Below are 14034 nucleotides of genomic sequence, written 5' to 3'. Positions count from 1 at the left end.
TACCTATACAGGTACAGTGAGGATTCATGTTGACTATTTAGATTATACACAAAAAGATCAATGATGACCAATGTATATTTTTGATGTTTTTACTAAACAAAAGAAATAACTGCTTCCATTAGCAGTAGCGGTTTTTCCCAAAACGCGCTGTAGATAAGTTAGCTATAGCGCGTTTTCTGTACGTGCGCTACTGCTAGTTCGAGTTAACCACCCCCCGCATCAAAATTTCGCTAAGTACTCCTTTCCCCCCCACCGGCCTGTTCCCCTACTCCCTGTCGCCGCCGCCCGAGCCCGAGCACGCCTGTGCCCTCACCGCCGCCGCCGCCGCCCGCCCTCAACCTCACCGCCGCCGCTCTCGACCACACTGTCGCCGCCCTCGACCTCACCGCCGCCGCCCTTGACCGAGCCCGCCGAGCCCGCCGCCCAGGACCGCCGCCCTCCCGATCCCGAGCCCGCCCTCGCCGCCCCTCCGTCGCCGAGCACCTCCCCGCCACCGTCTCTCCCTCTGTAAGCCCCCCACCCCTCCCCAACCCCCTCTCTCTTTGCTTAGTTAGTAGATGATTTTAGTAGTAGTAGATGTTAATTTAGGGTTCATAGATAATGATTTTTAGAAGTAGTGGATATTAATTACTAGTAGTGATGGTAAACTAGTTGTATAATTAGCAGTAGTACATGTTAATTAGTAGTATATGTAGTAGTTAGATGTTAATTAGTAGTAGTATATGTGCTAGTTTCTTTCTATTTATAGTAAGTTTATATTTAGTAAGAACTAGTTGAATTAATAGAACTAGTTTAGTTTTAGTTGAACTAGTATAGTAAGTAAATTAATAACTAGTTGAACTACTTCATTTTTAGAAAGAACTAGTTTTTTTCTTTTTATACTAAGTTTATATTCAGTAAGAACTAATTGAATTAATAGAACTAGTTGAACATGCCATATTTGGTGTTATTTTTTAGTTTAAGCAATTATTTCATGTTTTGGTTACACCTCCCAGTGGTCTATATTTTGCCGGAGTGTTGATTAATTTCCGTTCCGCCAAATTTCAGGCGCTCGATATGTCCTTTTTTAGCAAAGGTCATGCCGGATTTTTCCGTGAATTCTAGCATGACTTGTGCTAGAATATGTGGGAAATATCGAGTGGCCTGGATTTTCTTTGAAAAATAATGATCTAATTTAGGTTTTTTAGTACATATATTTAATTGTACAAGTTTAATCTTTGAATTATGAATGTAGGAAATGTCGTACTCGGACGACGACAGTCTCCCGGGGGAGTGCAGCTGGTGCCACGACGATCGAGGTATGTGCGGCAGGTTCGTTGAGCTGGACGAAGATCGACGCTTCAGCATTAAGCTCGAGGAGACCTTCGATGTTGAAACGGTACGCAACTACGACAAGTGTTTTTTTTTCGTAATTAAGCATGACTTCAACTATTTCAACGTCTAATTTTCATCTTTTACAATTCGACTAGCTTATCCCATGCCATGCAAGACGCTATGTCTTGAAGAGGATGAGTTTTGAAGACCATGAAAATTTTCAAACAAAGAAAATACACCTAAGGACCCATCATGATATCAATTTTGAAGTAAATCTGTATAATTCTCAGAGCGTAACCCATTTTGGTTGTCAAAATTGGGAAGCACTTTGCAAAATGTATGGTTTTTATGAGGGTATGATTGTCACCATGGATCTTGGTCATCCTGACATCGAGCAAGACAATATGGACATTTGGGTCCTTGTTGATACGCTTCCGATTCTATCGCAATGTGAGTTTCTCAAACATAGTTATTAACTAATTTATATTGTTTATTTCAAAATAGTTGACAGCTTATTTCCATTGACAGCTTATTTTGAATCTTTAAAGAATGTGCAGAAGATGGTAGACAAAACCCACTACACTGATGGCTCCGAATTAACTTATAAGGAGAAAAATCATCTGATTGCTTATTGTACTTTTTTGATAATTACAATACCTATTATCGAACTCCTTCAAATTATGGTGAATACGTGCCACTAGTGCACGTGTTGAACCACGATAACTTCTATGGAGATACCCTGGTAAGATATTTTACTATTACAACATCCGTGCATCTTTTGCATACTTCTAAAACTAGTACATCATTGCTAACTACGAAGTTATTACTATGTTTTCCAACAGAAAATCCCGATGGATTGTGTGCCTCATCTGATGTATTACAATGGTCGTCTTGAAGTTCTGAACCTACAGCCAGGTCATCCTACGGATCTCACCTGTGCATATCGAATTTCTGAAACCGGTGAACACATGCTAATCAAAGAGTGGAAAAAATGTTTGGACATTCGTAAGAAGGTTCTTGGAAGCAACATTAAGCGAAAGGCAAGAATTGAAGACAGGATAATCTGCATTCTCAATAATGGAGAGCGAGGGGCTATCTTGTTTTTTGCTATTTTACCTTAGAGAATATAGTAGGTCCTAAGAGAATGTAGTAGGTCCTATGAGGTACAATATGTTTATTATGTGATGTCAGGAGTACTTGTGATTACGACTAGTGACCAATGATATGATGATGATGATGATAAATTGTTAATGATATGATGATGATGATGATATTTATTATATCATTGGGTGAAAGAACCGCGGATTAGTTTCAAGTGGATGTCCGTCCACTTGAAACTAGTCCACACGGTTCTTTCACCCCGTGATGTAATAACTCATTATGATGTAAAAACAATTTGTAAATTCCTGTTGTATGAAAATTTGTGTAAAGGTGTACGAATACAACATGAAATAAAAAAGAAATAAAATACGAAATAATAGTAGCAGCGCGGGCAGAGAGAAGGACGACGACCCGGAGCTGTGCGGATGATAGGTGGGGCCACCCGCCCGTGCGCATTTATGTTGGCGGGTGGGAGGTAGGTGGCCGCCTACCACGTGGACTCTCGAAGCGTCCGTTCGCTGTCCGCCGCGACCCAAACCCGGTGCAAGTTTGCGCTCGAAATGGATCGGCCCAGATATAAAACGGATTAGATGGGTCCGGGCCGTGGCGCTGCTTTGTCCAAAGCGCGGAACCGCAGTCCGCAGCCCTACCTCCTGGTGCGTGCCGTTTGCTGGGAACCATTCGCTAGTGGATCCAACTGTCCAAGCGAGTCCCCTCTTTCCTTCCCTTGACGCCGGTTTCCCTGCTGATGTATTTTATTTTAGATCTACTACCAGGCAAAAATCCCCCTTCTCCTTCCTCGCTCGATCCCCAAATCCCCAAATCAAATTGCTGCCTCCACCCTAACCCTAACCCTAGCCGCGCCGCCACCGTCGATCCGATCCCCAAATCCCCCTTCTCCTTCCTCCCTCCCTCCACCAAACCCTAACCCCTAGCCGCCATGGCCCCCCCGATGGTTCTGCTCAAGCGCCATGTTGATTTCTCCCACGACGTGGTTGCAGTGCCAATCCCCTCCCCCTGCCCATGGGGAGCAAGCAACAAAGAGACGAGTGATGCAGTCATCGAGTACCTGCGCGCCCTCAAGGCCCGCGCAGTCGTCGCCTCTCCGCCGCAACTCTCCTCCCTCCGCATACTACCGCCGCCGAATTCCGCCCCGCTCCTAGGCCTGCGCTCGAGCCACATCTCCAGCGCGGAAAAGAACATGGTCGCCCTCTACGCCGGAGGGTACCGCCCTGGTGCCGAAACGTTTGCGGAGATGGGAGCCTATCTCATCTATGACGCCAGGGATGGCTCCCTCTCCGTCATCCCCCCTATCCCCTCCCACGACGAGTATATGGCCATGGGGCACCAGTCGGCCGTCGTCATGTGCGACGCCACCGGGGGTGGCTACCTTCTTGCCGAGCTCGTCTGGGTCATGCCAGGCTTCTCCCGAGCCGCCGTCTGGCTGTGGGAGTCGTCTGCCAAAGAATGGGTCTTGAAGCCCGGCTGCCTGCCCCTTCCACCCAACATAGCCATGTATTCCTCCATTCACTCGTGCTTCTCTTATCGGGGCTCTACCTTCTGCTGGGTGGATCTCCACCAAGGCATGGTGCTCTGTGATCTGCACCAAGGCTGCAAGTTGAGCTTCATTGAGTTGCCCCAAGGACGTCCAAACTATGATGCCTCCGACTATCCAGGCGGCCTCTGTGCTGAGGAGTTCCGTTCCGTGGCCTGTGTTCGTGGCTCCATCAAGTTCCTTGCCTTCAATAAATTTGTTGAACGCAAGCCCGGCGAAGAATATGGACTGACCGTCTGGACTCTCTACCCTGACCACCCAGGGTGGAGCATAAGCTACCAGTGCAGCATCCAAGACATCTGGGCAAACACCAACTACCAGTCTGCTGGTTTGAGATAGCTTGCTCCGTCGTTCCCTGTCCTGAGCATCCATCAAGACGGCGTCGTCTACCTAGTCGTAAACGATACCAGTGTGGTGGGGAAGGACCGTCGACTAGTGCACAAGGCCCAGTATTTGCTTCGTGTCGACATGGGGAATAACAACGATGTCCAGGTCTATCAACAGAAGACGACGCATATTTATTCCCAGCTCTTTGCAAGTGAGTTCAGTGCGCACCGACGACAGGATCACCCGGTACTACTACCACCACCAAGCATGGTTTCATTTGCATACTACTGTCATTTTATCTATGTGTGTTCACTATCACTGAACATGCTTTCATTTGCAGGCGTGCTACTATAATTTTGCTTAGGTTTTATAAAATGATTAAAATTCCAATGCTTCCTTATCGCGTCCAGTTTGCTTCATACTTGCTAATAGAAATCAAGATATTTGGCCACCTCCTCATGTTGAACAGTAGATGTCTGATATAGATGCTCATCCGCAATCATGATTCTGTAATCAATTGTCACTACCTGAACATGCAAAGTCCATTCAAAGATGTCAGCGTATGTGTTGTCATTAGCTTCACCCCTACACTTTTAAGGCATTCAGTGAATATAGCAGCGTATGTGTAGTTCGTTTCTGAACTTGGAATTGGTATGAGCCAAGTCCATTCAAAGATGCACATAGCAGCTGAAGCATAATTTCAAACTAGAGCTGAGCACTGACGGTGTCTGAATGTAAGATGTCAAAAGTAAATAAATGTACCCTTGACACAGATGGCTGTTTCAATGATTTTAATTCAGAGCATCCTAGACTGACCTTTAGACATTGTGTTGGGTGTTTCCCAAATAATTAATATCGACGCATGTTTACTCTAGCTTGCAATTTTTCATTTTTAAAATTGTTTTTAGGTAATTATAACCTGTCATATGGTCACACTAAAGGTATTATGTTTGACAAACATCTCTGTTTCGTTTTTGCCAGAGAGAGATAGAAGCAGCAAGCGAGTTTGGCGCAAGTGGAAAGAAGACGAAGGCCTGAGATGTTGCAACACATCAAGTGGAAATTTGGACCGCATCATTATCACTTTATGTTGTGTGGGTCCACTGGAGGCATTTGATGTGGTCATTATCAACTGTTTTTATTTATTAAACTGGATTTTGGGTAGAATGCATTATGTATGAGTCATGGCTCTATGTCTAGTGTATGTCTAGTGAGTGGCTTCTTTTGGATTGTAACTTGCATCATTGTCATTTTCTTACATGAATTCTACTACTATGATTTTACAAGCAATATTAGAGAACTAATTTGATGCCTCCCTCCGTTGTTTGCTTGCCCATGATTTGACTGGCATTGACAGACCAAAAACAAGATAAATTTTGGATTTTAAAAGGAAACAATTTGTTAACTAGCGTGATTTTCATACTTGCTAATAGAATGATTGCCCATGTACCCTTGACGCTCATGTTCTGTAGCGTGAACTTGTGGTGCTTGAAAAAAAATGAAAAAACCCATGTTTATAAAGTTTAAAAAGAATTTGAAAACAAATGTCTAAAGTTGAATGTGTTTACCACATGAAATTTGGTTTGCACACACGTAATATACATTTGTGGTGTGCTCGCGCCATTTGTAATTTCTGCGTGGCCTGTGGTTACATTTGTTTGTGCGGCATGGCTGGATTTCTTTGATGCCTTCAAAGACTGGTTGCACCACAAGGCATACAATCGCTTGTTTTGAGTGTGCCTATTCAAAATTAATGAAACAAAAAATTTCAAGCTGAAAAAAGTGAAAAGGTCCAGTTGGATGACAATCTCGTTGATACAATATATTTTCAAGCTGAAAGAGCCTGGAATTGTGTACGTACACGAGGACTCAGACCAAAGGTGCAACAAAACCAAGGAATGAACAAACACACACAACAAGCCACCACCCGAGTGTCCAGCACAAGAACAAGTATTAGACATGCATTCAACTCTCACAAAATGCGTAGCAGGCCATCTAGCTAAACAGTCAGTCACCCGCAGGAATTGCGCTTGAAATCAGTTATTTTGGACCATCTCACAATCAACTGTGTGATCACCAAGCCTGCAAATAAGCAAAAAACATATCAGATAAGTTGCCATATTATGTATGATTACCAACTAGCAAGTGCATAGCTCACATTTGAATCACTTCATCAACAAAAGTCTCAATCGATGCAGGGCATGGCTGCTGGCATTTGCTTTTGAATCTAACTAAAATTTGAAACAGCATATGTGCTAGAAAATATTTCTCAGCCACCACCAATGAGAACGCTGCTTCAAGCTTATCTAATGGGAACCCCTGCATCAAAATAAGTTTTATCAGCTTGTCATACAAAAATAGCTTGTCAAACTTAAATACAAGAGAGAATATTTCAAAAAATATCTTACTAAGCGGTGTTTCAAGAAATTGTGAGAAAACGCGAGCAAACTGACTCCATTATTCTTGTACGGGTACCGTATGTTCCCCTCATCATCTTCCCACCAAATATAAGTGTACGTTTTATCCATTGCTGGAATCTGCCTCAACCTGTTCTCCCAATTAAAATTCGCGAGAGCTTTTATCAAGGCGGTTAGATCATCTTCACCAAGCCTTTTAATCAAAAGGTCCAGAAATGCACTATGATTGATCCTTTCAGAATATGTCAAGAGAGAAATGTGATTTGTGACAAAAGCAATCACTGCCTTACTTTGACAGTCAACATTTGGACCTTTAGCTGACAAGAACTCAATCAGATGATGAAATCCATTGGATATTTGTCAGCTGCGTCTCCTAAGGCCCGGTCAAAGATTACAGAAACAGCATTGTAGTCCAACAAGGCAGAAGGCCGACTATATTCTTCTGGGGCAGCATCGATACGGACATTTCCATCGGTGTCAAACATAATTTGCTGGGAACTGAAGTTACCTCCGAAGGAATGGCCACTAAAGTGCTTCCGGCACAGGTAGATTAGCACTTTTTTACATCGAACTTGGAGGAGACGTGCCAGATATTTCACTTCCATTTGTGGCTGTATGATGGCCTGTTCCGGGAGAAGTAGGTCCCCTGGCAAAGGCACACGCTGGTATGGATCCAGATCACTGATTACATAATCCCAGTTGTGACCAGCACTGCAAAACAAACAAAATTAGTGTTTTACATGGTGGATATTTCCATGTGCGTCTATAAGAAACTTAACAATTTAGTGATGCCAATGTTCTATGGATACAAATAAACTCACAGACAAGAAAACTGCAGAAACATGGTACAATTGACTACAGGTATGCACTCAACATAAGCCATGAAGGAATTTGCAGGGAACAACCCCATATCATCTAATATTTATACAGAAAAGGGCCATTTTCCTTGGTAACCATTGTATAAGCTGAACAGCAAACGATAGTGTCCAGCCTGACACAGCAGAATCGAAAGCATGCTGAAGTTAAAATCCACATGAGCCATACATAGATTAATGGTTGGGCATAATCTATCAACTTGAATTGTTAGAATTAAAGGGGGAAAATAGATATGATCGGCACATACTGCATCACCCACTTCAATTATTCATGAAGCCTAAGTTTCAGAATTAAGCAACAGTATTTGTGAAACTTCAATTTTAGTATCCATCATACCAGGAATTGAACAAAATAACAATGTGGAACCTATCCACCAATGGAATGGAATGCACACTTGCAAGAAAAAATAACATTTTAAAGAGGAAAGCGGCTGTGAGGAATAGTAAGTTCAAGAAGCTGGTAATAAACCTCTACCAATAAAAATAATTTCTGAAATTTAGTCTAGCGCAATTTATTACATACCAGCCACCTCTGAGTCTTGGATTAATTATGATTTTTGAATCCTTGTTTATCTGATAATAGGATAGAAGTTGCTCAGGATCCAACACTTTTCCACAATAAATTGAGTAAAAATCCTTGGATTTTACACCCACTTTATCACATGCCACCTTCATTAACATATTCACATTTGAAGTGTACAGATTTTCCTGATGAGAAATTGTTGTGCCACAGAGATGTAGAAACACCTGAGAAACTCCCTGCAAATAATTGTTGGCTAGAATGTTAGATAAATTGGAAGTTACAATTAAGGCAGAGAGAAAGCTATACAAATATAAGGCATAATAAGCAGATAACATAATTATGTTTAGTTTAAATCTAGATTTGACATTCATTTAAAACTAATGTAATATCCACCGAAAAACAATCTATGGCTATTTTCGTCAATATGATGATACCTACAATCATCAATACCCATAACAAATTCAGACAGCTAGAATTCACTAGATTTAACGGTTATGCTTGTTGGAGACATAAAGGTAGCAAGCTTCCCAACAAATCAAATTAGTAAAAACCTTGGAGCCATAGTAGTTGCATGCACAAATGGCAACCATAGAATGGATGGATATGACCCTGATAATCTATATAGAGCTGACGGTTTGGTGACAAGATCGCATTGTTCCAGATCAAGTTGAACCCACTGCCCACATTTACAACAAACATTCGATTCAACATCCAGCATCCAAAATACTACCATCAAGCATTGCAACACAAAATTACCTCAGTATAATAGTCGCTGTCTATCTTCTGCACTAGGCCCTTTGAGCTGTTGGAGGAATTCTTAAAACCCTGACATAACATAAGCAATTGATGAAACCATGTAACAACTCATTGAAATAAACAGACAAACATACAATTGAATAAGTATGAAGAATCATAACCCACCCAATGTCATTTAAGGTATTGTTTCTAGAAATATCACCTTTATAATCACATATTTATTGAAAATTAATTGAAAGGTGCTGCTAGTGTACCACACATGGACAGATAATAACACAGCATTTTCCAACATATAGCAACAGCAAGTTCCTATAAAATTTTATCTTTCAGCAATGATCAGGAAAGTGTAACATATGCACGGGTAATAACACAAACAAACACTTGCATTTTTCTACATATAGTTGCAGCAAATAAGTAGGACTAAATGGGTCCAAGCTAAATCAGAAGTAGGACAAACTAAGCTATGCTGTAGCTTGAATGCAAAGCGCTATTTTAGAATCTTGCCTTTAACTCTTCAAATCGAAGAGAATAATTACTTGATTCCTCTCCATCAGAAACTAGCATCATATCATCCCTCATGGAACCAGCCCTGAGATAAAAATTCATCTACAAGCAATTTTACAAAATATTATCAGCCAGAATGTAAAAGCATAGTAGAAGAGCTGCTGCTTGATTCTCCAGCCCTCAAGTAATAGTTCATATACAATATATGATCATCCAAAATGTAAAAAAAACAGTACATTGATGCAAGCTCTGAGATAATTAGTGTGTCAAATTACCTTCGAGATATAATTGCATTTTCCATTATTAGACCCAGGGTAGCCTCCCCTATCACTACAGAAACAATCTGGAAAATCACTAAATGCCTGCAATGAACAGAAAGTATTAGTGCAAAACAATGGGTATGTTCCATCTAAAAAGGGAACACTCTTTGAGCAAGCCAAGAATATCTGATCAGCATGATTTCATACTTCTCAATTTATTATGCGTCACATACCTCATAGTCTTGTGGTCTTAAGCTGTTATCCCTCGCTCTTTGAGCCAACTGCTTCACCTCCTCACCGATTGTAGCAAGTCCTGTCTTGTCTGCATCCTGCAACACAAGTAATGAGTTAGAAAAGAGAAAGACACAAAACGTAGATGGTTATACATTCTTTGGGCAGTAAATGTATACCCAGCCAACTTTATTCTCTTTGGCAAACCTTCCACATGAGCGACTTAAAAGACAACAATATACGTATAAGAACCGGTGATTACCTTTCTAACAAGGTCTTTAGATATCTTCTTTCCACCAGATGCTTCCTGCAGTGGGTTCAGTTCCCCTCGCAACCTGTATCACAACAAAATGAAGAACTCTTCTTTATACAAAAGTTCGGTACTTAAATGGTCAATTGCATGCTTTGCAACATCAGGCCTGAAACATACTTGATAAGTTTGTCGACGGGTGTGTCAACTGTCAAGTAGTAATGTGGGATGGTTTGTTTAGAGGCTAAGAGGCGGTCTGCAGTAACCTGAAATGAACAGGACTTAAACCACTACAAGGCAGATAGGATCAACCAAAAAAATCCCATCGGCAATCTTCACAGTTGAAACATACCTTTCTTATCTGCGCATTTGGAATATCAGTGCAATCTAATCCTGAAGCTGCAAAAGACTCGCTCTTGCCACCCTTGGCTACAGAAGCTTTCTTAAGAAAAAGTAGTCATTAGATGCAAGCTGGGTTCCATTTGATTCACATGATATAAGGAAAGCATAAGCCAAATGCATGAACTAATGAGCTTAGAGGCAGGCTCAAGCTTAGTGCAGAACTTTTACTTGGATCTCACAAGAATGCTGGTAAAAATGATTATTACGGAATTCGCACACACATTTTAAAGTAGAGAACTAACATGAAAAGAAAAGGAAGCAATAAGGAATGGCACATAAAAAAGCATGGAGTTATTTTTTTATGAGACCGGGATAGAGGTCTGATTAGGATAAACAATCAAGAATGGTACATAAAAAAGCATGGAGTTATTTTTTTATGAGACTGGGATAGAGGTCTGATTAGGACAAACGATCAAGAATCGCACATAACAAGTGTTGCAACATTGAAACAAGGTTGAACTATAGTTCAAAACTGTGACCACTTATTTTGCATCGAAGGGAGTAATTCACAAGAGCTTTAGAAAATCACATTTAACAAGAACACACGACTACACAGCAAGTTAACAACAAACAGAAGTGATTTACAACCAAATCTAGTTAGGAAGAGAGTTCAGTTTGTATAATAATTAATGCTTTCACCCATCTGGGGAATGCAACCAGAGAGAAAATAGCATACCCAAGTAATCTTCACTGTCTGCCTTCAGAATACCACCGTCAGGACCGGTGCCTTTTACACTTGACAGTTGGACCTCCTGTTTGACAAAACACAGACATATGTCTTAATTGACTGCGCACTGCCTACAGCAACTATCTAGATAGACTAGCTCAACTAAAGACTTCCATAGTTATCCTCTGCGAAATTTCTGGAAAGGGAATACTTACATTGTTAGGCTTGGGAGGTTCTCTCGTAGCCTTTGATACATCTGCAGCCGACGGTTTGTAACCTTTGAACTTATCGATGTCACCTTCTTCTTCCAGAATCAAACAAATTACCTAATGGCATAGGCCACGCAGTACAAGCAATAGTACAATGTTAGCAAAACATGCAAGCACTAGTACTACAACATGAAACAATAGGGAGACGGTTATACGTTCTTTGGACAGTAGATGTATACCTCACCAACTTTAATCTCGTTGGCACAATCACCATGAACAATTTTATCAAGATAGCCCTCTTCCATCCATTCTATCTCAGATCTGGCTTGACCCTGATTAAATGTAGTGCGCATACAGATGTAATTTAGCTTCTGCTGCAGCAGAGCAATACTGTACGGCGACCCGCAAAGCACAAGAATGTACGCAGCACAAGAATGAGAGAGAGACCTTGGGCGCGAGCTTGGAAGCCTGCGGCCTTGAGGTGCAGCCGTAGGTGTACACGCTCCTGTCGCCGCGACCCCCTCCTGCCTCCTCGCCCTCCACTCGCCACCGGGACACAGGACGCCGCGGGACCCATCTGCGAGCATTCCGCACGGCCTCCTCGGCGCCGGCTGCGGAGGTGCCCTCGCCGAACTGTAGAGGGCGTCGGCAGAGCCCGAGCCTCTGGACGACGTCCTGGACGCCGGCGGGCGCGCCCTTGCCGCTCGTCTCCTCCACCACGACCTGCTTGCCCGTGAGCGGGGTTGAGGTAGCAGCCGCGCCTCGCCGCGGCCTCCTCCTCCTCCTCCGCGACGCCGTCGGCCTCGCACTCGCCCGCCGTCGGCGCCGGCGGCAGGCCTGTCACGCATGGTCGGGGGCGCGCGGTGCTCGGATCGGGAGGCCGCCGGGTCCGTCGGACGGCGCCACGCTCGACCCTCGTCGTCGGCCGCTAAAACCCTAGGGGAGAGGAAGGGGACGGAAAAAATGGAGACGACGAAGGCCGCGTCTGTCGCTGCGCATTCCTCTCCTCGCTGTGCGTGTTCGGGGGTGTGGGGTGGCGCCGCGGCGCTGGGTGTGCTGCGGCTGGGGGGGTAGGCTAGGTGCGCGCGGTGCATGGACCCAGTAGAGGAGGGCAGCGTACGATAACTCCGGATGGGCCGTGGACACGCCACCCGGGTCAGCTGCGTGGACCCGGTGCGCGGCGCGGGGTGCGCTCCTGCCCGTCCGATCGCATTGGAGCCACAGGATGCTGTGCGCCGCCGGCTCGTGGACGCGGCCTAGGGTCTTCCCGCGCAGGGCGAAGCATGGGGCCCACCAGCTGCTTTTTTTTTAGATGGACCAGCTGCTCTCTTGACGCCACATATCGAGCCATACGCCTACATGCAGCCGGCATACCCGCCAATCAGAGCCCGGCGCGTCGAGCGGGCCAGGGCTAGGTCTACACACAAGGGGTAGACGGGCACGTACATGTAGGCCTCTGTTGTTCCACCGGCTGCTCCAAACCCAAAATTCTACCCTTCCTTGCTCGTTCTTGTTCCGTGCATGGGCATGTGCTGCTTCGGTAGGAGTTCATTTCAAAATTCAAATCACGGCAGCAGCCCAAGCACAATGATTCATCATGGAGTATGCGCATCTTTTCCCCAAAACTTTTATTTACGTATTTTTATTTATTTGGTACTAAAAAATACTTTTGGATCTTACTACTTCTCGGCACATTTTTTTCAAATGTGCATGCATTTTTATAGCCATTCTTTCAAACTCTATAAATGTATCGAGACAAAGCATCTGATCTTCCTCATGAAATTTTTACGCATGTGGCATTGCAGGAACGAAAGTCACCCACCATAAGGCGGTGCCGCTAATGGAGAGCTCAAGGAAACTTTTGAATAGCTACATTGAGTCCCTCATGTGTATCAAGCAAAAACCGCATTACGACTTTGGTGAACCAAGATGGTGGTCACCATCAGCAATAAGTCAACACAGGTGCGACCCGACCCATGGCGCATACGACACGAAAGGAGGCAGAGGAACATTGGGACAGGTGGGACTTGCTACCACGGTGGCGTGCCATGTAGGCAGAGTCAGCAAACCACTTGACGGCGAGTGACGAAAATCAGCCCAAGTGTTCCCGACACTTTTTTCAAGTCGATGCATGACTATGTATCCACCGTGCAAGTTCATGCTTCATAGGTGCAATTACTCTTTTTAGCCTTCCTTCCACTTCTCACCGAGGTAGTTGTCGGCCTGGTCCTTGCTCTCACGGTGCGGAAAATTGGTGGCCTACATTGTCTCTAATGTCTTGTTCTTTGCCGCATGTGTCGTTAGTGACATCTCATCCTTAGTTGTCTCTGCCATCTGGGACGTCTTGTCCATATCCTCGCCATTTTTAAGTTCTTGTTTTTTGCGATGCCATTTGTAAGTTTGTTGGCGTGGCGGTGATGGCAGCTCCCCTTCGCAATTTGGCCATTCAGATTCCTCTTCGTCACATTGGTGAGGGCTCCGGTGTTATCATGAGGCGTGCGAACTTATTTTCAAAGGTTGTGATCTTGGATGTGTGGATCTTCCGGCGGCGAATGCTTCGACGTTTGTTTTATCGAAAGCATTGGTCATGTAGGCCTTGATGGCTTACCGCACGCAATCTACAACGACGAGCTGGCTCTGCCG

General features: G+C 43.9%; 1 protein-coding gene across 1 annotated transcript; it reads left to right on the top strand.

The window, feature by feature from the left end:
• The first annotated feature begins 3155 nt into the window (after positions 1–3155).
• Positions 3156–5521, top strand: LOC125540612. Its single transcript, XM_048704214.1, has 2 exons — positions 3156–4543; positions 5279–5521. Exon 1 carries the CDS (start codon positions 3356–3358, stop codon positions 4307–4309), a length of 954 nt encoding a protein of 317 aa, XP_048560171.1. The 5' UTR covers positions 3156–3355; the 3' UTR covers positions 4310–4543; positions 5279–5521.
• Positions 5522–14034: the final 8513 nt, after the last annotated feature.

The sequence above is a fragment of the Triticum urartu genome, chromosome 2 (genome assembly GCF_003073215.2).
Source record: "Triticum urartu cultivar G1812 chromosome 2, Tu2.1, whole genome shotgun sequence".
Classification (NCBI taxonomy): Eukaryota; Viridiplantae; Streptophyta; class Magnoliopsida; order Poales; family Poaceae; genus Triticum; species Triticum urartu.
This window is presented reverse-complemented; position numbering and strand designations above follow the sequence as displayed.